This window comes from Rosa chinensis, chromosome 4 (assembly GCF_002994745.2).
Source record: "Rosa chinensis cultivar Old Blush chromosome 4, RchiOBHm-V2, whole genome shotgun sequence".
NCBI lineage: Eukaryota > Viridiplantae > Streptophyta > Magnoliopsida > Rosales > Rosaceae > Rosa > Rosa chinensis.
The window spans coordinates 52,428,788-52,454,676 of record NC_037091.1 but is presented as its reverse complement, the minus strand read 5'-3'; the positions used below and the strand labels follow the sequence as shown (position 1 = coordinate 52,454,676).

Here is a 25,889-nt window from a genome sequence, read left to right as displayed (position 1 = left end):
ATCTCTGGGATCCTCGTACCTGTCCATCAGAGGGTTCGTAGCTACGTGCAACATTTCAGACTTTCCCTTACCGCGAGATACAGTTAGAGAATAGCATTTCCTCGCGGCGGCCTGATCACCCCGGATCGTAGCAGTGCCGGTCGGGGTCGGCACTTTCATCATCAGCATGTGACCTGCTATGAACGTTTTCAGACGCCAGAGTGCCGGCCGGCCTAGGATAGCATTATAGGACGAGACGCAGTCCACTACGATGAACTCTGTTTTGATGGTTGAACAATTTGGACTTTCGCCTATCGTGATCGATAGGTAATCTGATCCGAGTGGTTGGACGATATCTCCTGAAAAACTAATGAGGGGCTCATTATCTTGTGACAGCTTGGCTCTTCCTCTGTTCAAAGCTTTGTATGCATCGCGAAATAATACTCTAACTGAGGCCCCGGTGTCCACGAGCACCCGGGACATTATATAGTGGTCCATTTGGAGTGTTATTAGGAAGGGATCATCATGGGGCATCTTCAGATCGGCTTCCTCCACCTGCAGGAATGTCACCGATGTCCACCTGGTGCCACCGTCTTGCTGCGAGGCCTTGTGGAAGTTGAAAACTTCCGGACGGCCGAAACTAGAATTTCGTTTCTTCCCCTGGGGAGGCAACTCTTTCGGGCCCCCACCGTGGATCGTGAAGATCTGGCCGTACACGTCTACAGCTCCTATCTCCTTGGCAGGTAGGTATCGTTGAAGCTTGCCCCTCTGGATGAGGGACTCGACTGTATTTTTTAAAGCAACGCAGAGATTGGTATTGTGTCCGGCATCCTCATGATAAGTGCAGAATTTTCCGGTATCCTGCTGGGTAAGTTTACTTTTCGGGAACTTCCTTGGGGTGGTCCCGGTATCTCATCTCTGTTTTCGTTCCAAATAGTCTCGTATGAAGCATTGAGGATCGTGAATACTTCATACCGGGGTGGTGGTGGTGTCCCGAGGCCTGCTGTACCCTCGGTTCCCGGTGGGGGTGAGCGGTCCCGTAACTGTTAGACTTGGATGAGGACTCCTTGCTTCTTTTGTTCGAGGTATGGGGTGACCTATCATGACTATGGACCCACTCCCTCTTTCGTGGCTCATCCCTGACCGTCGAGGCCGGTGCGGACAATCTTAGCTCTGGTCTGGGGGTGTCCCCGTATGTTTCGAATTCGGCCTGGGCGTGTCTGATGGCAGTGGCCATCAGCTCGTCGTAATTAGCTGGAGGATTATGGTTGATCCGGTAGAGAAATTCTCCGCGCCTTAAGCCCCTCCTGAAAGCCAGCTCAGCCAGTTCCTTATTAAGGTCCCGGCATTTAGCGGTAGCCTCCTGCCATCGATTTACAAAAGACTTCAGAGTTTCATCTTCTCCCTGCTGGACTTTTAACAGGCCCTTTGGTGTGTGTATCCCATCAGTGCGTAAGATGAATCGAGCGACAAATTTGTCAGCTAACTCCTTAAAATTCCCTACAGAACCGACCGGCAGTTCGTAGAACCAACTCAAAGCCTCCCCTGACAAGGTCTCCTGGAACATATTACAACACACTTCGTCCGTATATCCCTTGGTGCTTGTTTGCGACCGGAAAGCCTGTAGATGCTGGTAGGGCTCTCCAACTCCCGTATAGTCAATCTTCAGTGGTTTCGATGTATTCGCTCGAATGGCTCCTCTAACCTGTTGGGTGAAAGGGCCCGGGCGGTCCTCGTAAGTGGTCATAGCTCTCCAGGTGTCTCTATTTTCTGTGGCCAGTACCCTTGCCTGCAGGGCATGTAAAGAGTTGCTCATTTGCACGAGTAATGTAGTGTTTGCGTCGGTTACCGGTGGGATATTATGAACTGGCTGTGGTAACGGTGGTGGTGGCAGATGCCTTAAGCTTTCCGGGAATAAGTCAACCGGTATCTGGATTATCCGTTGACTGCCCTCCGTTGGAGGTGCTGGGGTGGTGCTGGTGTCTCTTGTTATCGGGGCAGCGTTCACGCCTGCTGCTAGCTGGGATGCTCTAGCCAGGGCCTGGGTGAGTGCCTCGTTGTGCTGGTGCCTCCTGTCCAGTGCTCGGGCCAGCGCTGTGTTTTCATCTTCCAAATCCTGCATTCTCTGTTGCGTAAGGCGGTTTGTTTCCCTATCGATCCTAGATTGTTCCCTGAAGGCTGCGATCTCGGCTCGCATAGACTCCAACTCCAATACCGGAGTCACTTGATCCGGGACTATCGGGTCCAAGGATCCAAGACCATGCATTTCTCCCTGAACATTTGGAGCGTCTGCTGACGAAGTTCCCGGAGAGAATATCAGTGCCCGGGCAACACTTCTACCCTCTCCTGTCACTTCTGGCTCATTCATGACTCCACCCCCTATCTGGCGGGCCAATGTTACTGGTGGCTTTCTCCGGGTACCTCACACAGAATGCTATACCGTCTGGGGTACCGATCCAACTCTTAAATCCTGTATCAAGAATACAACGTTAGAGGGATAAACCGTACCGGACGGTTTATACCTCTCCGATGCCTGAGTGAGAAACTAATAGATGTGTAGAGATTAAATAGTGGATAAAGGAGTTATTACCTGTCGAAGGTGGTTGTGCTAATGTCTTTATATTCGAGTATAGGAAAGGAGTCCCCCCTATCCTCGATGTGGGACACAGGTTCTTCTGACGTCATATCAGCCCTCTTGTTGTGTATAGATGGGCTGTGCTGGACTTGCCCCGGGCCCTGGGTGTCCGGGGTGGCATCCCATGTGAGGCCCTCCATGGAGGGTCGTGAACCCGGCCCATGGCATAGTACCTGGGAGTACCGATGGGGCCCAGCCGATAGTGCCAAACTTAGTTGAGACTCCCCAGTATGTACACTTTCTAATTCAATAATGTGAATACATAGGGTGTACCTAAACAACCGGGTGGAATTGATGAATGTGGCTATTATGTACTGAGATACATGAAGGAGATTATAAATGATGACACATTTTCATTTCCGACTAAGGTATATGCATTATAGTTTATATAAACTTTAGTTTAATTATAAATAGCGCGTTTACCTGATGATTATGACTTACGTTATGAAATACATTCCTAGTGGGCAGCAAAGACTCGGAAATGATACACCCAACAGCAACTTGACGAGGTGCGCATTGAAGTGGCTGACTATTTACAGACTTTGCTATAGATGCTGACTAGCAAAGTGATTTTGAGTAGGGCTAGCTAGATTTTTTGTGAACCATTTTGGAGTAGTACGTTGTACTGTTGCAGCAACTGTGAACAAAACTACATGTACACTTATTACAATGGTATATATGTTTTAGGCTAGCCTTGAAGTTGGTTGGGGTCCTTTTGCCTATTTTTTGAACTATTAAAGATGTTGGATACAAATTAATACAATGCCCCATATTCAAATTATTTGGGATTTCATGTTGTCAAATGTGTGGGTAGCAGCAATTACAAAATTAGTGGACATCATGCTCATGCAAAGGACATGATGTATATATGTCTATTTCAAATCAGCATTAAACTTCAAAAACGATGTCATTAAAGAGATGATACATCAGATTGGAAACAAAAATCGATGTCTCTTTCTTCAGTGCACATCGAGTTATTAATATAAAATGCATACTACCATTTTGCCTATCCATGATATGCATAAATATGAAGATTTAACAATATCTAAAAACACCAATTTGTGATCATAATAGCAGTTTAACATCGATTCTGGAACATAATCTGATATTTATTGTTATATGGGACATCAGTTTTTAACCGATGTCTATTTTTTTGCGATCTTTTACATCACCCACTAACACATCGGTACAATTTTTTTTTTACATCGGTTTCTGGCCGATGTGTATGAGGAAAATTCTAGTAGTGATAGTTGGATTCCTCAAATTGTCTAGAGAAGTAATTGGTAGTTTTCACTAGCAAGTAAACAAAACCCTAGGTTTAGCAGGGCATTAAGTTATTTGCGATGCCTAGTGATTGCTCAAACTCTTTTCAAACTTAATAATCTCTGCATGTTTAATCTAATAAATGTACCTTTAGGTTGCATTGCTTGGGAATAGTCTAGGTGTAGAGCACTTCCTGCCTAGCGTACAAAGTAAGAAAGGGTAATAGGTTGTGTTCAAGCGTACTGAGCCAACCTGAGCATCTTCAACTAAGTTAATTGGTAGTAAATTGGACAAATTGTGTTGTGTATGATTGTTGGGGGTGGATACTTCCTGCCTAGCTAGTTTCATCATCTTGATATCAACTAATCTCAAATCTGTTAGATCAGTTTCGTTTTTCTTTCTGTCCTCTGTGTTAACATATTTTATTTTCATAGTAAACGAACTCCAAAAATTTCTAAATTGTGTGCTGGATTCCTTGTGTGTCTAGTACATCTCTGTAAATTTTCGTATTTTTCTGGGTTGTTTTTATTAGGTTTTTAGTTTGTTTTCAGACTGCTGTTCAGTAGGAGCTGCAGTCACTTTTTTTTTTTACTTTTGTTGAAGCATTTAATTTAACTTAATCCTCTGCGGGAGACCCTTATTTCCCTACACTACAATCGACATATTTGTAGGAGAATAAGGAAAATCAATAGCTTTAAATTTAGCCATCATTTAACTAATTAGGTCCAACTACTCACTTATCTGAAGGGTTTTTAATTGGCGTGAGGGCTCATCGGAGTAAATATGATGGTGGCCGCAGGCCGCATATGTGGTTGGGAGGTGACAACTGGTAATGGGATAATGGGATTGTCCTCTTCAATGTACAGATAATGGGACACATGTTAATGTTATGGTGTTTTGAGTTTCCATCTCAATCAACATTGATGACAATCAAATCCTTTCCATATATAGAAATCGAGGCTCGGGAATTTCTGTATGGACAATTCTTAGATTCACCCCTGGGTGAACGAGCATATTCACCCCCATTTTCGATTAACATACTTTTACTTAATAAATTTATAATCCAACTGTCCATATCTCAAATTAGCCTTTAAATATCATCTTTGTAAAAAAATCAATCGAATCGGAAATCGTTTAATTATCTAATTAAATCAAAGAAATGAATGGTTCTAACAATACTTACTACTATTATGATGAACCATCCATGTATTTCATGGAAATAAATAACTAAAAAGTCTTCAATTTGATTGATTTTTCACAGAGTTAATCTTTGTATTACGTTATACAATGTGGATGGTTAGATTAGAAAATTATAAAGTTGTTATGTGTTAATTGCAAAAGAGAGTGAATATGACTCAAGGGGTGAACCTAAGAATTGTTCTTTCTGTATTTCAAATGTCATAATTCTAGTCTATCGGCTTTCGCTATGTGCTATCATTTGAAGAAGATCGAGTCGCACTATATTATCTGACCACTACTATCTTTAGAGGAAGAAAACTACTTGGCTTGAATAATATGCCCATGCCAAACCATTATAAGCTATCTGCATCTGCATCTGTCATTTTATTAACTATGAGGTAGGTATACTTCTTCATTGTCGGTATCAATTTCAGGGAGACGTTGCCCTAGCCTTTTATCATTGCCGTCTACGTGTTGATCCTGCGGCCTGAATCGAAGTAGCAGTACTACTCTGCTATTACATATCCTTTTATTCTAGGTGTACTTTTACGTTCATTTTTTTTTTCTGTTTTTTTTTAGTACAATGCATCCACAGCTCTAGGCATCATGTTCATTAAGCTACTTCAAAACTCATAATTACAAGGAGTAAATAGGAAAAAATAATGCATTTGCAAACTGCAAGACACCAACTACCCAAATTAAACTACTCCTTCACCTGCTAATAGGAAACTATTTTACTCCTCTCTCTATCTACACGTTATATTTATATTCACTCTCTTCCTATCCTTGCAAACACACGCTTCATCCTTCAGTTTCTGTTCAGTACTGTTCTCGTGAAAAGAATACAAGTCCAGTTTCTGACTTCTGAGTTTTGAAGATGTGCACTAGCTGGTGGCGGGTATAGAGCTTCGTAAGGGATTGGGTAGCCGGGATTCGGTTTTGGTCTATACCGTTCATTAATCGACGGCAAGTCTGGATCATGGTTTCTTCAACTTAGCTGGAAATGATCATTTGGGAATTTGCTACTGTGTGAGTTTTCTACGACATTATGTGATGTTGTACCGCAATTGAGTGTCCACACAATAGTGAGCCTACTGTTGCTGCTCTAATGAGCTATATTTATGCTTGCTTTTGACTTTATATATCAGTTCTAATGATATTGTTATTCGGCCGCAATGTTAGATGAGGTCTCATGCAAATTGATATCTCTTTTGCCATAACAGAGAATGGGACACACTTCATTTTAACAAGGTACATGATTTGAGATTGTTCCTCAATTTTTTTTTTCTGAAATGATAAACATTGAAAAGTCATATATCTGTCAGATCAATTATTTCACAAGCTAATTGTGGTAAAAGTGACAAGTTCATTTTGTCTTTCATATTAATTTTTCATTGACTAAATTGCACAACTGTTTCATCATCCACAGTAAACTTTGAGTGAATAATGTAAAACTTAAAACATTTATTAATGTTAAATAATTATCCACCTTCTTCAGCTTACGTCCAAATTGAGCCGCTATCTAGATAACTTTACTTTAATCTAAATAACATCACCATAAAATAAACTTCAAATAATTATTATTGATTTATTCACCAAAAAAAAAATCATTATTGATATTCTTCCCTATATGTAATTTCATAACTAAGAGCAACTCCAACAGCTTCCCCATATTTTATTTTTTTTCTCTATTTTAAGGAAAAATAAGTCTCTTTTACTCCAATAGATTTCCTATAACTATCCCTATTTTAAAGATAATAAAGGAACTAAGAGCAACTCCAACAGATTCCCCATATTTTAATTTTTCTCTACTTTAGGGAAAAATAAGCCACTTTTGCTCCAACAGATTCTCCATAATTATCTCTATTTTAAAGAAAGTGAGGAAAGAGAAAACCAAATTCCCTATATTTACAGCAAACTCTAAAATTTAAGGAAGAATATGGAGATTTTAGAGATTGTTGTAAAATAGGGAATCTGTTGGAGTTGAAGAAGAAAAAGAGGCTAAAACTTTGACTTTTACTTCCCTATAATACAGAAATTATAGGGAAGCTGTTGGAGTTGCTCTAAGTGTTGGAGTTTCTCTAAGGAACTAAGGAAAGAGAAAACCAAATCCCCTAAATTTACAGCAATCTCTAAAATTTGAGGAAGAATTATAGAGATTGCTGTAAAATAGGGAATCTGTTGGAGTTAGAGCAACTCCAACAGCTTCCCCATATTTTGATTTTTCTCTACTTTAGGGAAAAATTAGACTCTTTTGCTCCAACAGATTTCCTATAATTATCCCTATTTTAGAGAAAGTGAGGAAAGAGAAAACCAAATTCCCTATATTTACAGCAATCTCTAAAATTTAAGGAAGAATATGGTGATTTTAGAGATTGCTGTAAAATAGAGAATCTGTTGGAGTTGGAGAAGAAAAAGATGCTAAAGCTTTGACTTTTGCTTCTCTATTATACAGAAATTATAGGGAAACTGTTGGAGTTGCCTGAGAGAAGAAAAAAAGGTTAAAGCTTTGACTTTTGCTTCCCTATACTACAAAAATTATAAGAAAGTTGTTGGAGTTGCTCTAATAGTAGTAAATGTGCATATCAATTTTGTCAACCCAGTGAGGAGAAGAGCTAGCCAATTCCAAAAGTCAAGAAACTAGAAAATAAGATGTCATGTAGTTGACTATTTGATCCTTTTTGCTATTGTCCTCTCGTGTTACATATTGTTCTCTTCCACACTCCATGTAGTCTTCTTTTTCTTCCATATTCCAACGAATTTTTGCTTCACTAACCCAATTTAACATCAAATGACCATTTTGCCCTTGACATAATTAACAAACTACAGTATATGCATGCCACTCACTCTCCAGTGCGACTCTCTCACAGTCTTTCTCTCTCCTCCCCCCCCTCCTTGATTTCTACATCCGGTTTCTCTCTCTCCGATCACCTCCACCGTGGTGTCGAACTCCAGCATCACAATCTTGGAAGACATACGGCCATGGCGTCCAAGCCTGAAGCTCCGGTAGTAGCTACCGGAGTCGAACTCAATCTCGATCAAAGCCACAAAACAGCGCCGCCTCGCCTCGAAGCTACCTCGACGAAGCTCTGAGATCATCGATGGAGAGGCCAAACTTCCGGTCGATCTGAGCGTTGTCGTCGCTCTTTGCTCTCTCTATCTCTCTCCAGCACGACGCCTCTTCTATATGAGGGTCTGCAACCGGCGAAAACCGGCCAGGCGAAGAAAGGTTGAGGGGTGGATGCCCAGAGTAGTTTCTGGGTGCCTAAATCGGTTTTTTTCTAATTTTTATTTTTTTAAGTAATGGGACAGAAGGAAGGAAAAAAAAAAGAATGTCTATTGGGGGCAATAGATGTTTTGAATTGACAAAATATTTTCGTTTTTTTTTCTTAAATCAAAGTTTTATTTGTCTAATTTTAGAAAGATTAGTTTCCATTCCAGCAACCGAAAATTTTATTGGGGGGCAATAGAGGTCTAATGCCCCACTATTGGGGGGTAATAGATGTCTATTGGGGGCAATAAACATTTCCAGTGAGGTTTTCAGAAAAGTCAGGTGGGCGGCTGCCGGTGACGGGCCGAGCTCTGGCGAAGTCTCATATAGTTTCTCTCTCTTCTATTTTTTCTCTCTCTAAGTAACAAAGGGGTGAGGGTAAAATAGTATTAAAAAAAAATAAAAAACAAAAAAAAAATCTTAATGGGGTATTAGGGAAGACCTCCTTTAGAGTGTTTTGGGTAAGAGAGAATTAAAAAAACTTAATGGGGTAAGTGAGAAAAAAAATCTCTGAAAATGAGTTAAATGGACAAAAATCCTTTGTAATAAGAAAGGACCGGTGACTACGTGTTAGACACAGACTACTATATAAGTGATTTGCCAATCAATTATTTCACCTCGGCTCATCTTCATCAACCATTATCCGGAAAAAGTGAGCAAGTTCTTGTAGTTTAAATTTAACATATTGATTAGTTGTTTCATATTGACTAAGTTGCATATATCTGTTTCTCTTGCAGCTCTCATCTTATTATTCAATTACTCCTAGTTGCTTCTGTTCAAAAATATATTTCGCAGCTCAATTACTGCTGTTGAAAACATGGCTGATCACGAAGAACAGTCAGATGGAGATGTATTAAAAGAGCCGGCCATGGCATCAACAAAGGCAGCAGATTCCGAAAACAACAAGCAGGATACTGCAGGCAAGAGCAAGGAGGGTGCAACCAACACAGTACCATATTACAAGCTCTTCTCATTTGCTGATTCCCTGGATTACATGTTAATGTCTGTTGGTACAATCAGTGCTATCGGAAATGGACTATGTATGCCTCTAATGACCGTGATCATGGGGGAGGTGATCAACTCTTTTGGAGAAACTACGAGTATCAATAAAGTGGTTGGTATAGTTTCCAAGGTAAGATCAGATTTACATGTGCAATACAGAATAGTATATGTAGTATGTCAAGATAATGTGTGTATATTGTTGATATATACACTTATGAATAGTACTTTTGCTTTGTAAAGTGTATTTTCTGTTATCTTTAGAAAGTGTATGAATGGGAAAATTCTTGAAAAATAGTATATGCATGAGAATTACATATACGGTCATCTGTTTTGTTGCAGGTTGTATATATATATTTTACACTATATTTTAGTCAACTAGTATATGCAAACACTAGGAACAAAATTCATCTTCAATTTTCCATTATTTATTTTGGTTCCCTGTTGTCTATAATTTAGTTGCTAAAATAAGATATATGGATACTCCACCAAAAGATCAGCAATTCTCTGGTGTTTGTTATTTTTCAAACTGTGCAAACAAGTAACTATATAAGTAACTCTGTTTAATCACATCTAATTTGGCCAAATAACTATCCTCAGGTGGCTCTCAAGTACGTTTACTTGGCTCTGGGGGCTGCTGCTGCTGCATTTTTACGTATGTACAACAGATTCTCTGCTGACATAAAACTTACCATCTAGTTTTGCTTTTTTGAAACTGATGTACTTTTGATTTTCCATATGACAGAAATGTCTTGCTGGATGATCACTGGAGAGAGACAGGCAGCAAGAATAAGAAGTTTATACTTGAGAACAATACTAAGGCAAGACGTTGGCTTTTTTGATACAGAGGCTAACACTGGGGAAATTGTTGACAGGATGTCGGGGGATACTGTGCTCATTCAGGAAGCAATGGGGGAGAAAGTGTGTATTTTGTAATTTTTGTTACGTGCCACATAAAAAGCGTCAAGTTGTTGCCATTTTCCCAATAACCCTTTATTTCTTTCATTCTCCCATTGCAGGTAGGAAGCTTTATCCAGTTAGTTGCTACATTCATAGGAGGCTTTGTTATAGCCTTTGCCAAGGGATGGCGTCTCACCCTTGTCATGCTAACCTCTATTCCCCCTCTTATCTTATCCGGTGCTGTCACGAGCCTCACTATAAGGAAGTTGGCGTCCCGTGGACAAGAGGCATATTCAGTTGGAGCAACTGTTGTAGAGCAGACCATTGGTTCTATCAGAACTGTATGCATTCTTGTCTCGAAAACACTGTCCCTTCCTTTTCCTTCTTTTATAGATGTAAATGCGATTGGTTCTTCCTGATGCAGGTTGCATCATTTACGGGGGAGAAGCAAGCTATAACCAAGTACAACAACTCCTTAACTAAAGCTTACAAGTCTGGTGTGCAAGAGGGTTTGGCATCAGGGTTGGGTCTTGGTATGGTTGTGCTTGTTGTATTCTGCAGTTACGCTTTGGCAGTATGGTATGGCGGAAAAACGATACTTGAACAGGGATATAAAGCAGGAGATGTCATGAATGTGATTTTTGCTTTATTGACCGGCTCTTTGTAAGTTGCATCAATCATTGTACTACTTGGACATGTTCATATATTTGCACTATCCCCTTCACTCCAAATTATATGTATGCTTTAGCAAAGATCAATGTATAACAAAATTTCTTACTACATTTTCAGCTCTCTTGGGCAGGCATCTCCATGCGTGAGTGCATTTCATGCTGGACAAGCTGCATCATTTAAGATGTTTGAGACAATTAACAGAAAGCCAGATATAGATGCTTATGACACTAATGGGATGGAATCAGAAGACATTCGTGGAGACATAGAACTTAGGGATGTTTCTTTTAGTTATCCTGCAAGACCGGATGAAAAAATATTCCATGGATTCTCACTCTCAATATCTAGTGGTGCAACTGCTGCTTTGGTTGGACAGAGTGGAAGTGGTAAATCGACCGTAATTAGTTTGATTGAGAGATTTTATGATCCACAGGCTGGTGAAGTTCTTATTGACGGTATTAATCTCAAAGAGTTCCAGCTGAATTGGATCAGACAGAAAATAGGGCTTGTCAGCCAGGAACCTGTTTTGTTTACTTGCAGCATTAGAGATAATATTGGCTATGGGAAGGATGGTGCAACTACTGAAGAAATAAGGGCTGCTGCTGAGCTTGCCAATGCTGCTAATTTCATAGACAAACTACCTCAGGTCAAATTAGATTATAGCTTCCTGTATTTGTGTATATCTGAATTTTCGTGACACAAAGATGAAAATATATGTAGACATTACCAAATATTTAGCACAACTCCAGTCCTTGAGTTCCATTTCTTTCTAATTGATAGTATTGTGATTTTTGGGTTTAGGGACTAGATACAATGGTTGGTGAGTATGGAACTCAGCTATCTGGGGGCCAAAAGCAGAGAGTTGCTATAGCCAGAGCAATTTTAAAGAACCCAAAAATTCTTCTTTTAGATGAAGCAACAAGTGCTCTTGATGCAGAATCTGAGAGAGTTGTGCAAGAGGCATTGGACAGAATTACGGTTAGTCGGACTACTGTCATTGTAGCGCACCGCTTGAGCACAGTAAGGAATGCTGATACCATTGCAGTGATACATCGCGGAACAATTGTTGAGCAAGGTAATGCATTTGTTGTCATTGTCATTGTTATCTCAAAATCATCATTTTCCAACTGTTTTCTTGTCCAGCACAAAATGATACGACTAATGCTTTTCAAATGAGCAGGACCACATACTGAGCTAGTTAAGGATCCTGATGGTGCATATAGCCAGCTTATGAGGTTGCAAGAAATTAGCAGTGTGTCAGAACAAAATGCTCAAAATGATCATGAAAGGCCAGAACTTTCTTCAAGTTTTCAAAAACTTCCTTCCTTTCGCTCCATAAGTCGGGGATCATCTGGAAGAGGAATCAGTAGTCGACGCAGCTACTCATTCTCAATCTCACATGGTGCACCCACCATAACCGGTGTCCTTGAAATACAACCTGATATTCCGGCTTCAGCATCATCAGAAGTGCATCCACAAGTCTCACTTAGACGCCTGGCTTACCTGAATAAGCCAGAAATCCCAGTGCTATTCCTAGGTACTATAGCTGCAATAGTCAATGGGATAACCTTGCCCATTTTCGGGGTGTTGATATCCAATATAATCAAGACCTTCTTTGAGCCACCTCATCAACTCCGAAAGGATTCCAAGTTTTGGGCATTAATATTTATTGTTCTTGGAGTGGTGTCTCTCTTGGCACATCCAATGAGAGCATACTTTTTTGCTGTAGCTGGGTGCAAGTTAATAAGACGAGTCCGTTCACTATGCTTTGAGAAGGTGGTTTACATGGAAGTAAGTTGGTTTGATGAAGCTGATCACTCGAGTGGTGCAATTGGAGCAAGGCTTTCGACAAATGCAGCTTCCCTACGGGGGATTGTTGGAGATGCTCTAGGTTTAGCTGTCATGAATACATCAACAACAATTGCCGGGTTGGTTATTGCTTTTGTGGCAAATTGGCAACTTGCTCTTATAATACTTGTTATGCTGCCTCTACTAGGAATAAGTGGATATTTTCAAGTCGAGTTCATGAAAGGATTAAGTGCAAATGCAAAGGTAATTACTTGGTTTTATATATAGTTCGATCATTTTCCTTTTCTATTATGTATGAACCTATAAAGTTAATTGTTTCACAGCTGACATAAGTTTTACTCTCTATATGTATGTATAGGTGTAGTCTTGTTGATCATTACTGATATTCTAAATGGTTTCAGATAATGTATGAAGATGCAAGCCAAGTAGCCACGGATGCTGTGGGGAGTATTAGAACAATTGCTTCCTTTTGTGCTGAAGAAAAGGTGATCAAGTTGTACCAGACAAAATGTGAAGGCCCTATCAGGAGTGGGATAAGACAAGGGATAGTTAGTGGCATAGGTTTTGGGCTATCATTTTTCTTGCTTTATTCTGTATATGCATGCAGTTTTTATGCTGGGGCTCGTCTTGTTGCAGCAGGCAAGACAACATTTCCTAATGTTTTTCGGGTGAGTTGTTCTGCTTCAAGAGACAAATGTTTTATTTTCTCTGCTAAGTATCCTTTATATAAGAACTAACTTATTAGTCCACTGCTAACATCTTGCTCTCCTGGTTAGCAGGTTTTCTTTGCTCTCACTATGACAGCTATTGCATTGACTCATCAGCAGAGTTCTTTAGCCCCGGATGCAAGTAAAGGAAAGAGCTCTGCCGCTTCCATATTTGCAATTCTTGACCGGAAATCCAAGATAGATTCAAGTGATGACTCCGGAACAACAATAGAAAATCTGAAGGGAGAAATTGAGTTTCGCCATGTTAGTTTCAAATATCCGAATAGACCTAATGTGCCCATCTTTCAGGATCTTTGCTTGACCATTCGCCATGGCAAGGTAATTTAGTGTGCTGTACTGTTGTTTTTTAACCAACTATCAGTACAGAAAATAAAACAATGTACTTATCATTTTTAGTTAATATATTCAGACAGTTGCTCTGGTTGGAGAGAGTGGAAGTGGGAAGTCGACAGTGATCTCATTGTTGCAGCGCTTTTATGATCCTGATTCAGGTCAAATTACGTTAGATGGTACAGAAATGCAAACATTACAGTTGAAGTGGTTGAGACAGCAAATGGGGCTGGTGAGTCAGGAGCCCCTATTGTTTAATGACACAATCCGAGCCAACATTGCATATGGAAAAGAAGGAGAGGCAACTGAGGCTGAAATTATAGCAGCAGCAGAATTGGCAAATGCTCACAAGTTCATTAGTAGTTTACAACAGGTATGTATAAGAAATAAAGAAGTTTGTCGATTGATTCTTTCAGCCATTTCCAATAATGTATTTTAAATATTAATGTTTGTTATGTTGAGAAAACAATGCAGGGTTATGACACAATAGTGGGTGAACGAGGGGTTCAACTTTCTGGTGGACAGAAGCAAAGGGTAGCTATTGCAAGAGCTATAATGAAGGCACCAAAGATATTACTACTAGATGAAGCCACCAGTGCTCTTGATGCTGAATCTGAACGAGTGGTTCAAGATGCACTGGACCGAGTTATGGTGCATCGAACTACAGTTGTGGTTGCCCATCGGCTGTCCACGATTAAGGGTGCAGATTTAATAGCAGTGGTGAAAAATGGAGTCATTGCAGAGAAAGGAAAGCATGAGACTTTGATCAGTATCGAGGGTGGAACTTATGCTTCTTTGGTATCACTACATGCAAGTACCTCATCTTAGAGTGTTTTCTGTTCTTTCTGTAAATTAAATGCAATAATGTGCTGCTGTAAACAGCTTTAAAGATGCCGAAAAAGAAAGAAGGATCTATTTCTCTTTCTTACCTCTGTCCAGAAACTTGCATTTCTTATTTCTAGTCTGTACTGCAATATATCAGTAGTAACATAAAGCTCTGTATGATAATGAACTTCCATTTGATGCATTTGAAGAAGCATAAAGTATAGAAATGTACAGAAGGTTGCATAGAAATGGCTATGTTTGAACCTACATTTGGCAAGGCCTAATGAAGGACCGCGGCCAATTAGCCGCGGCACATTAAATGTTTATTGTCAAATTTATGACAAAAAATAACTTGTGCAGAAAGCCGTTAATTAAATCGGAAGAGATCAAATGAATCACAAAGCTTAATGAATGACCGTGGACTCACAAGTCATAATGAATGACCGCAGCCGCAGCACATCAAAGAGGTTGATTGTCACAATCGAGAAATGTTACCGAAGTTTGGGGCAATTAACTTGAATGAGCATCATGAAGTGTTATTGCCAATCATCAGTTACAAGACCTGATTGATTACTCATGATAGAATCAATCATTGATAATGATATCACAAACATGAATACTGTTCTATTTGTAATCAATGCGGTCTTAGCTGTAAAGGTTGAGATTGCTTCTTTTCCTTCATTCAGGGCACGTTTACTTACTTGGAATGGAAATGAATGATTACGGGGTAAAACTATTCCTACGTTTACTAACACATAAAGGAATCGGAATGATTCCGGATAAAAGTTTTCCTGCGTTTACTAACACATGAAGGAATCGGAATTGGTGTAGGTCTCACCTCCTTATAAGGAATCGATTCCTGAATACTCAGGAATTTGATTACGAAGGGGGGAGATGGGTTTAGGAATCAACTCCTCCGGAATCAATACCGATTCCTTTGTTCTCTCATTCCAGTTGTCTCCGATTCATGATTATTTTCCATTCCAAATAAGTAAACGTGTCATCAGTAGTTTAGTTTCACTATAAAAAGGACCATAGGTTTCATTGTTAAAGGTCCTCGACCAAACGCTCTACGCGATTACTCAAATTTTATCTCAATACATTTCAACATTTCAGCAACACATATCAATCTTTACGTGTTTATCTTATCGCTTTCTTTACTGGTATTTATCTTTCCTGCACTTTACTTTGTGGCTCTTTACATTCATGCAATTTATCTTTTCGCTGTTCAGTTTGCTGCATTTTATTTCCCGCGATTTACATTCTTGTTCTTTATCTTCCTGCACTTTATTTGCTGCACCTTTACATTGCTGCACTTTCTTTACCTGCACTTGCATTTATGTTATTTATTTCGTGTTGTTTACTTTACGTCATTTACTTTATACAAAATCACAAAAAGAATCATCATCACTTCACTTTCACCTCAATCACCGAGTTACACAGCACTGCGGCTAGGTAAGGCCGATTCGTGCTAAAGTCCTTGCATTCAAGGCATAGGGAACCACGCGGCCGAGATCGATCCTTCCTCGGCCCACAATCAACTGATCATCGGAAGTCAGATCGGCGCAAGATCTACAATCTAGAACAAAACCTCGCTTGGCCTACCGGCCGTGAGTTGGCACGCCCGCTCACACGTCACCACTCCAGAAGGACACGTGTAAGCCAAAGAAGCCCTAGGCCCAGCGACACGCGGCCGAGACGATTTTTGAGCAAACAGGCTAAAAACCTTGGAAGCAGTCCCATAGTAGCCTATTGTTGGATATATATATATATATATATATATATATATATATATATATATATATATACAGATCTTATCTAGAGCGAGGCCTCGCTTTGAAATTTTAGAGCGAGGTTAGGGTTTAGGGTCACTTTTGGGTCTCATATCCACATCTCAACCGTTCAGTTTCTAAGTACTAATGTATAGATCATCCTTGCAAAATTTCAGCCAAATTGATGGTCGTTAAAGCATTGATAACTGCCTTAAAGCTAGTATGGTTCAGGTTGGATAGATTCAGTCATCCATTTGTTTAAGCGAGTTAGATACCTTAAAGACCATCAATTTCGTTGAAATTTTGCAGAGATAATCTATACATTAGTGCCTAGAAACTGAACGGTTGAGATGTGGATATGCGACCCAAAAGTGACCCTAAACCCTAACCTCGCTCTGAAATTTCAAAGCGAGGCCTAGCTCTGGATAAGACCTTGGAAGCGAGGCTTCTTTCTATATATATGTAAGTAATTACCACATACAAGATTGCTTGTAACATTGTACAGAGTATTTCCATGACCTACAACATTGAGCAACATATATAGTTACAACCGAAATACAAACGAGTGTATAGTAGTGATCTACAAGATTTCTGAACCTATTTAAAGTAATAAGCCTTTGATGAATATTTTCCAGCAAACCTTTCATGGTACAAATCTTTGCGCTCAGTTGACACAGGGAAGAGCTGTTGGACAATTGTATATTCCCAGGAATATTACAGCAAGATTACAGCAATTTTTGAGTAATTGATTATGCTCAGGAATAAGTAAAACATAGGTTGACCAAGATTATTATAATGGTAATATAAAAGGACCAGCAACTACAGTGTTGTGCAGACTACTATATATCTAATTTACCAATCAATAGTTTCATATGGGATTAGCTACACCATCTTCATCAACCAATATCCGGGAAAAGTGGTAAATTCTTTTTCTCTTGCTCATATTGATTTTTTGTTTCATCGACTAAATTGCATAACTGTTTCTCCTGCAGCTCTGATCTTATTATGCAACTTCTCTTAGTTGCTCGACTGTGTTCAAGTACATATAGCAAGTAGTAGTGCTATTACTGTCGAAAACATGGCTGATGATCACAAAAAACAGTTGGATGGAGATTTTGCCACAGAGCCAGCAGAAACAGCATCAGCAAACGCAGTAGAATTCAAAAACAACCAAGAAAATACTTCTGGCAATAAGAGCAAGGAGGAAGCAACCAATACAGTACCATACTACAAGCTTTTCTCATTTGCTGATTCCATGGATTGCCTGTTAATGTCTGTTGGTATGATCGGCGCAATTGGAAATGGACTATGTCTGCCTCTAATGACCGTGATCATGGGAGAAGTGATTAACTCCTTTGGAGAAACTACGAATACCAAAAATGTGGTTAGTTTAGTTTCCCAGGTAAGATCAATCATAATTTTTTTTTCACTAATTTACCTTTCTAGTACAGTTAATAGTGTGTACTGTAGGTGCTTAATACGTCTGTGCTATAAAAACAAAAAATATTTGCTTACTAAACATGTACCAATTTTCATTATTATCTTTAGAAAGTTGCAACAGGTGTATTTCTTATGCAAATTACTAATACGTAGTCGTCTGTGTTGGTGCAACTTGTATATTTTTAACTATAATTGAGCATAGTCAACTATGGAAACAAAAAGAAAATTCAACTTCAACTTTCCATATTCTTTTGTTTCCCTGGTCTATTATATATTGCTAAAAGAGGCAAGACACAAGTTCCGCATTAAACAATTCTCTAGTGCATATAATTAAGTAAATATAGTACAGAAAATTAGAGATAAACTCAAAAATATAAGCTTCGATCTATTGAGAAAAACCCATAAATATTTTTCTTTCAATTTACACCCACTCTACATAAGCAAACCTTCCATATAGAGTATATGTCTATGATTAATAGTTTTTCTCATTTTTTTGATATATCTAATATGCCCTTCTGATTATGGAGAGTTAAATTAAGTATCTTTCTTAATCTTATCATCCACTTGAATTTGAAATATTAAGCTAAAAAATCAATTCATTTTGACTTTATCATAATCAATTACATCTTTAATTTCTTCCTTACTTTATATTGTGATTACTGACTTGAGTATATATTTCTATATTTGCTCATTACAATGTAGTTCATTTCCAGCACAAATTTTAGTACTAACTATGTTTGATCAAATATACTGTGGCTGATTAACCATCCTCATCAGGTAGCACTAAAGTTCGTTTACTTGGCTGTAGGGGCTGCTGCTGCTGCATTTTCACGTAAGCACATTCAGTTCCTTGCTGGCAGAAAACTTAATTACCATATCTGGCTAATTTACTAGTCTTTCTTTTCCAAAACTGATGACTTTACTTGTGATTTTGTATGTGACAGAGATGTCTTGCTGGATGATCACCGGAGAGAGACAGGCTGCACGAATAAGATGTTTATACCTGAAAACAATACTGAGGCAAGATGTTGGTTTTTTTGATAAAGAAGCTAATACTGGGGAAATTGTTGGGAGAATGTCAGGTGATACTGTGCTCATTCAAGAGGCCATGGGGGAGAAAGTACGAATTTGACTACACACCACATAAAAAGCCTCTAGGTATTGCCTTCAACAATTAACAATCCTTTTATTTATTTCTTTCATTCTCCTATTGCAGGTAGGAACTTTTATCCAGTTAGTTGCAACATTTATAGGAGGTTTTGTTATAGCATTTGCCAAGGGATGGCATCTCACCGTTGTCATGATCACCTCTATTCCCCCTATTATCTTGTCTGGTGCTGTCATGAGCCTCACTATAAGGAAGTTGGCATCCCGCGGACAAGCTGCTTATTCAGTTGGAGCAACTGTGGTAGAGCAGACAATTGGTTCAATCAGAACTGTATGCATTTCAGTCTTCAAAACACAAATTGTTATGTCTTTTTCTTTCTATGGTAATAACATTGGAGGTTTCTACCTTATATAGGTTGCGTCATTTACGAGGGAGAATCAAGCTATAACTAAGTACAACAACTCCTTAGCTAAAGCTTACAAGTCTGGTGTGCAAGAGGGTTTAGCATCAGGAGTGGGTCTTGGTACGGTTATTCTTACTTTATTCTGCAGTTATGCATTGGCTATATGGTATGGTGGCAAAATGATACTTGAAAAGGGGTACAATGCAGGAGACGTCATCAATGTGATTTTTGCTGTATTCACTGGTTCTTTGTAAGTTAAATTCCTGTGCCATTTGGAAATGTATACATTACTTTCCTATCCCCTTCACTCCATATTTTATGTATGATATGCTAGGCAAAAGATCAATGTATTTTTTGCAAAATTTCAGCTCCCTCGGGCAAGCATCTCCATGCGTGAGTGCATTTTCTGCAGGACAAGCTGCAGCTTATAAGATGTTTGTGACAATCAACAGAAAGCCAGATATAGATGTGTATGACACCAGAGGACTAAAATCACAAGAGATCCGCGGAGACATTGAACTGAGGGATGTTTATTTTAGTTATCCTGCAAGACCGGATGAGCAAATATTCCTCGGATTTTCTCTCTCGATACCTAGTGGTGCAACTGTTGCTTTGGTTGGACAAAGCGGAAGTGGTAAATCAACTGTCATCAGTTTGATTGAGAGATTTTATGATCCCCAGGCTGGTGAAGTTCTTATTGATGGGAACAATCTAAAAGAGTTTCAACTGAAATGGATCAGACAGAAAATAGGCCTTGTAAGTCAGGAACCTGTTTTGTTTAGTGGTAGCATTAAAGATAATATTGGCTATGGAAAGGATGATGCAACAACTAAAGAAATGAGGGCTGCTGCTGAGCTGGCCAATGCTGCAAAATTCATAGACAAACTACCTCAGGTCAAATTAGATTGTACTTTTTTATTTAAGTTTATTTTAGTTTTTTCCTTTCTAATTAGTTTAGCACAACTCCCCTCTTTTAGTTACTTTTTCTTCTCCTTTCTAATTTTTTTTCCTTTCCTTTTTCAGGGACTAGATACAATGGTTGGTGAACATGGAACTCAGCTATCTGGGGGCCAAAAGCAGAGAATTGCCATAGCAAGAGCAATTCTGAAGAACCCAAGAATTCTGCTTTTGGATGAAGCAACAAGCGCTCTTGATGTAGAATCTGAGAGAGTTGTTCAAGAGGCATTGGACAGAATTATGGTTAACAGGACTACTGTCATTGTAGCCCATCGCTTGAGCACAGTGAGGACTGCTGATACAATTGCAGTAATACATCGCGGAAAAATTGTTGAAAAAGGTAAATGCATTTTTTAACACTTCTGTCAGTAGTTCAACATGTTACAATCATGATTTTACTAACACTTCTGTCAGTATTTCAACATGTTACATCACATACTTTTAATTTATGAGTATCGCAGATACTAATGTTTTCAATTGAGCAGGACCACATACTGAGCTGGTTAAGGATCCTGATGGTGCATATAGCCAACTTATAAGATTGCAAGAAATTAGCAATGTGTCAGAACATGATGCTCAAAATGATCATGAAAGGCCAGAAATTTCCTCAAGTTTTCGGAAACTTTCTTCCTTTAGATCCATAAGTCTGGGGTCATCAGAAATAGGAAATAGTAGTCGCCGTAGTCACTCATTTTCAATCTCACATGGTGCTCCTACTGTAACCGGTGTCTTTGAAATAGCTCCTGCAGAACCTGACATTCTATCTGCATCGATAGAAGTGCATCCGGAAGTCTCACTTAGCCGCCTGGCTTATCTGAACAAGACAGAAATCCCAGTACTACTTCTAGGTTCTATAGCTGCAGCAATCTGTGGCGTAATCTTGCCTATTTTTGGGGTGCTAATATCTAGCGTAATCAAGACCTTCTTTGATCCACCTCATCAGCTCCGAAAGGACTCAAAACTTTGGGCGTTAATTTTTGTTGTTATTGGAGTGGTGGCTCTCTTGGCGCATCCAGTGAGAGCATACTTCTTTGCTGTGGCAGGGTGTAAGTTAATAAGACGAATCCGATCACTATGCTTTGAGAAGGTCATTTATATGGAAGCAAGTTGGTTTGATGAAGCCGAGCACTCGAGTGGTGCACTTGGTGCAAGGCTTTCAGGAAATGCAGCTTCTCTGCGAGGGTTGGTTGGAGATGCTCTCAGTTTGGCTGTTATGCATGCATCAACTACAATTGCTGGCTTGGTTATTGCTTTTTTGGCAAACTGGCAACTTGCTTTTATTATTCTTCTTATGCTGCCTCTACTAGGAATAAGTGGATATTTTCAAATCGAGGTCCTGAAAGGATTAAGCTCAAATGCAAAGGTATTGCTCCAAATTCTTTTTTTCTTTTCTTTTATGTATTATATGAAGCTTTCTCATGACTGACATGCAGGAATACTACTTTATATACATGAGCAGTCTTCTATTCACTGATATAGTAAATGGTTGCAGAAAATGTATGAAGATGCAAGCCAAGTAGCCACCGATGCTGTGGGGAGTATTAGAACAATTGCTTCCTTTTGTGCTGAGGAAAAGATTATTAAGTTGTACCAGACAAAATGTGAAGGTCCTATCAAGGCAGGGATAAGACAAGGTATAGTTAGTGGAATAGGCTTTGGGCTATCACTCTTCTTGCTCTTTTCTGTATATGCATGCAGTTTCTATGCAGGGGCACAACTTGTTGGAGCAGGCAAGACGACATTCCCAGATGTTTTTCGGGTAAGTTGTTCTGCCTTAGACCCATTACTTGAGAATAAGTTTACCCCATGTAAGTCCATAGATAAAATTTTACTCTCCTGGATTGCAGGTTTTCTTTGCCCTCACTATGACAGCTGTGGCACTGTCTCAACAGGGTTCCTTAGCCCCTGATGCAAGCAAAGGAAAGAGCTCTGCTGCTTCAATATTTGCAATTCTTGACCGGAAATCAAAAATAGATGCTAGTGATAACTCCGGAACAACTATAGAAAATTTGAAGGGAGAAATTGAATTTTGGCATGTTAGTTTCAAGTATCCAAATAGACCTAATGTACCAATATTCCAGGATCTGTGCTTGACCATTCACTATGGGCAGGTAACTTTAGTGTACTGTACTATTAATTTTTTTTTTTTCTTTTTCCTATTCTCAATACATAAAGGAAAATTGAACTTACCAATTTGAGTTATATTATTCAGACAGTTGCTCTGGTTGGAGAAAGCGGAAGTGGGAAATCAACAGTGATCTCATTGCTGCAGAGATTTTATGATCCTGATTCAGGTCACATTACATTAGATGGTACTGAAATGCAAACATTACAGCTGAAGTGGTTGAGGCAGCAGATGGGGCTGGTGAGCCAGGAGCCTCTACTTTTTAATGACACTATCAGAGCCAACATTGCATATGGAAAGGAAGGGAGTGCAACCGAGGCTGAAATTATAGCTGCAGCAGAATTGGCAAATGCTCACAAGTTCATTAGTAGTTTACAACATGTAGGTACTGAATTAACAAGTTGTCAATTTTGTAAATGAGATTATGAGAATGGATAGTCAATTAAAATTAGAAATGTCAAACTATGAATGTTGAAGCATTATATGTATGTATGCCAAACAATGCAGGGCTATGATACAATAGTAGGTGAGCGAGGGGTCCAACTCTCAGGTGGACAGAAGCAAAGGGTAGCTATTGCAAGAGCTATAATGAAGGCACCAAAGATATTGCTACTAGATGAAGCCACCAGTGCTCTTGATGCTGAATCCGAAAGAGTGGTTCAAGATGCACTGGATCGAGTTATGGTGGATCGAACTACAGTGGTGGTTGCCCATCAGCTATCCACAATTAAGGGTGCAGATTTAATAGCAGTGGTGAAAAATGGAGTCATTACAGAGAAAGGAAAGCATGAAACTCTGATCGGTATCAAGGGTGGAACTTATGCTTCTTTGGTAGCACTACATGCAAGTGCCTCATCTTAGAGAGCTTTATGTTCTGTCTGTAAATCAAATTCTATAATGTTAATGCAGATTTGAGTAAAGTGTTTTTTTTTTTTCACTCTATTCTCAATGATGTATGTCAATCATATATGCATGGTTGCTGATCAGTTTTGTTCCAAAAGATCAGTCATTACAATGAATACAATTGAAGCACTGCTGATCAGTTTAGATTCTAGAGATTTTCAATTTAGATCTCAACATCCTAAGATCAAGCAATGTATAATCAAGATAAATAGATATCAGCAATGTACAATCAATATAGAAAGAGAAATCAAGGTAAATCAGTTTCATTGCTAGGTCCCGAAATAGAGCTTGAAACCAAGAAATATGTGCAGCAGTATAGGCCAATTGACGATACTCCGCTTCCGTGCTAGAACGAGACACTCCACTTTGCTTTTTAGAACTCCATGAAATGAGGTTTGTACCCAAGTAGATGCAAGTGCCACCTATTGAGATTCTTGTGTCTGGATCCCCAGCATAATCAGAATCACTATAACCTGTTAATTTCAAGGTGCTTGGAGTGTAGAACAAGCCATAGGTAGGTGTGTGTTTGAGATAACGGAGAATCCGTTTGACGGCCACCCAATGCACATTTGTTGGAGAATGCAGAAACTGGCATACCTGATTAACTACAAATGATATATCAGGGCGAGTGAGTGTTAGGTAGTGCAAGGCTCCTACAACACTCCGATATTGGGTACCATCATGAAGAGGAGTGCCATCGGTGATACTCAAACGTTTGACAGTAGCTACCTGAGTTGAAATAGGTTTAGCATCTGTCATGTTTGTGCAGTGTAGAAGATCTAAAGTGTACTTGGTTTGAGTTAAAGCAAGGCCATGAGAGGACCGCACAGCTTTAGTGCCCAAGAAATAGTGTAATGGACCCAAATCTTTCATGGAGAAGAGTTTACTCAAATTGGTGATAAGAGTACTGACGTGATCAGCATGAGTGCTAGTGACGAGGATATCATCCACATATATAAGTAAATAAAGCTTTATATTGTCTGAATGATAGACAAATAGAGAAGAGTCTGCTTGAGACGCCGTGAAACCCAAGTCCTCCAAATAAGAAGAGAAACAAGAAAACCAGGCCCGGGGTGCTTGTTTAAGGCCATAGAGAGAACGACGGAGCTTACAAACATGGGTAGGAAATTGTGGATCAATGAAACCCTGTGGTTGCTGCATATAAACATCTTCTGACAAATATCCATGGAGAAATGCATTATGAACGTCTAATTGTCTAATGGTCCATCCAAAAGAAACTGCTATAGCTAAAATTAATCTGATAGAAGAGTGCTTAGTTACCGGATTAAATGTTTCACCATAGTCAACTCCTTCTTGCTGCCGAAAGCCTTTGGCTACTAGGCGAGCTTTGTATCGCTCCACAGAACCATCCGGTTTCCTTTTGATGCGAAAGACCCATTTGTTGGGAAGGACATTCATTGAAGGCGAATAGGGAACGAGCTGCCATGTACCAGCTTGAATGAGAGCATTGAATTCTGTGCTCATAGAGGAACGCCATTCCTGTTGCTTGGTTGCTTGAGAATAACAACTTGGTTCAATTTGGTGAGTGATGGAAGTCACAACCATAGCATATTTGGGATTGGATTTTACAATGATACTCAAACGTTTGCCAGTAGCTGCCGGAGTTGAAACAAGTTTAGCATCTGTCATGTTTGTGCGGTGTAGAAGATCTAAAGTGTACTTGGTTTGAGTTAAAGCAAGGCCATGACAGGACCGCATAGCTTCAATGCCCAAGAAATAGTGTAATGGACCCAAATCTTTCATGGATAAGAGTTTACTCAAATTGGTGATAAGATCGAGTACTAATGTGATCAGCATGAGTGCCAGTGACGAGGATATCATCCACATATATAAGAAAATAAAGCTTTATATTGCTTGAATGATAGACAAATAGAGAAGAGTCTGCTTGAGACGCTGTGAAACCCAAGTTAATTCGCCAACTGCATTCCGAAGAAAGGCGGGAGGACAAGGCTTTGTTCGGTCAACAAAACCCATGAGATTTCGGCTTTTGAGGAGGGGGGTAATCTGGCTAACCATAAGGAGTAATTGGTACAGTCCAGTTTGATGGTGAGGAAGTTTGATGTTGTTGTGGTGGTGGTGTTGGCGGGGGTAGCCATGGGAAGGAGAGGGAACAGATAGTAGAAAAAAAAAATGAGCTAGAAGAGTTTAGGAGTTGTCATTTAGACAAAAGCTCTTGATACCATAATGCAGATTTGATTGAAGTGTTTTTTTTTTCCACTCTATTCTCATTGATGTATGTCAATCATATATACATGGTTACTGATCAATTTTGTTCCTAAAGATCAGTCATTACAATGAATACAATTGAAGCACTGCTGATCAGTTTAGATTCTAGAGATTTCAGTTTAGATCTCAACATCCTAAGATCAAGCAATGTATAATCAAGATAAACAGATATCAGCAATGTACAATCAATATAGAAAGAGAAATCCAGGTAAATCAGTTTCATCAGTTTCATTGCTTATCAAATGGTTGTATGAACTTATGTTATCTTTTTGGTCATTACAAAGTTTATTCTAATTCCTAGTGTTATACATTGCTTCAAGTACTTGTGCTGAATGGATCCAAAATAT

At 39.3% G+C, this 25,889-nt stretch overlaps 2 protein-coding genes across 2 annotated transcripts; both read left to right on the top strand.

Moving 5' to 3' along the window:
• The first annotated feature begins 8,890 nt into the window (after window positions 1-8,890).
• On the top strand, window positions 8,891-14,590 carry LOC112197295 (ABC transporter B family member 11). Its single transcript, XM_024337919.2, has 13 exons — window positions 8,891-8,979; window positions 9,065-9,459; window positions 9,927-9,981; window positions 10,072-10,247; window positions 10,346-10,567; window positions 10,651-10,889; window positions 11,016-11,541; window positions 11,697-11,970; window positions 12,076-12,947; window positions 13,106-13,372; window positions 13,484-13,750; window positions 13,842-14,135; window positions 14,237-14,590. The coding sequence occupies exons 2-13, from the start codon at window positions 9,145-9,147 to the stop codon at window positions 14,588-14,590; spliced, it is 3,861 nt and encodes a 1,286-aa protein (XP_024193687.1). The 5' UTR covers window positions 8,891-8,979; window positions 9,065-9,144.
• Window positions 14,591-17,233: 2,643 nt separating this feature from the next.
• LOC112197294 (ABC transporter B family member 11) lies at window positions 17,234-25,881 on the top strand. The gene is made up of 14 exons (XM_024337916.2): window positions 17,234-17,278; window positions 17,352-17,761; window positions 18,577-18,631; window positions 18,744-18,919; window positions 19,016-19,237; window positions 19,322-19,560; window positions 19,679-20,204; window positions 20,334-20,607; window positions 20,753-21,630; window positions 21,760-22,026; window positions 22,115-22,378; window positions 22,480-22,773; window positions 22,900-23,293; window positions 25,788-25,881. Exons 2-13 carry the CDS (start codon window positions 17,438-17,440, stop codon window positions 23,251-23,253), a joined length of 3,873 nt encoding a protein of 1,290 aa, XP_024193684.1. The 5' UTR covers window positions 17,234-17,278; window positions 17,352-17,437; the 3' UTR covers window positions 23,254-23,293; window positions 25,788-25,881.
• The last annotated feature ends 8 nt before the right edge of the window (window positions 25,882-25,889 follow it).

Bases quoted from the DNA above. Each gene is read 5' to 3' on its own strand.
- LOC112197295 (XM_024337919.2), top strand. From the start codon at position 9,145: ATGGCTGATCACGAAGAACAGTCAGATGGAGATGTATTAAAAGAGCCG. The intron at 10,890-11,015 runs GTAAGTTGCATC...CTACATTTTCAG, and splicing joins GCTTTATTGACCGGCTCTTT to CTCTCTTGGGCAGGCATCTC. The intron at 11,542-11,696 runs GTCAAATTAGAT...TTTTGGGTTTAG, and splicing joins TCATAGACAAACTACCTCAG to GGACTAGATACAATGGTTGG.
- LOC112197294 (XM_024337916.2), top strand. From the start codon at position 17,438: ATGGCTGATGATCACAAAAAACAGTTGGATGGAGATTTTGCCACAGAG. The intron at 19,238-19,321 runs GTATGCATTTCA...TACCTTATATAG, and splicing joins CAATTGGTTCAATCAGAACT to GTTGCGTCATTTACGAGGGA. The intron at 20,205-20,333 runs GTCAAATTAGAT...TTCCTTTTTCAG, and splicing joins TCATAGACAAACTACCTCAG to GGACTAGATACAATGGTTGG.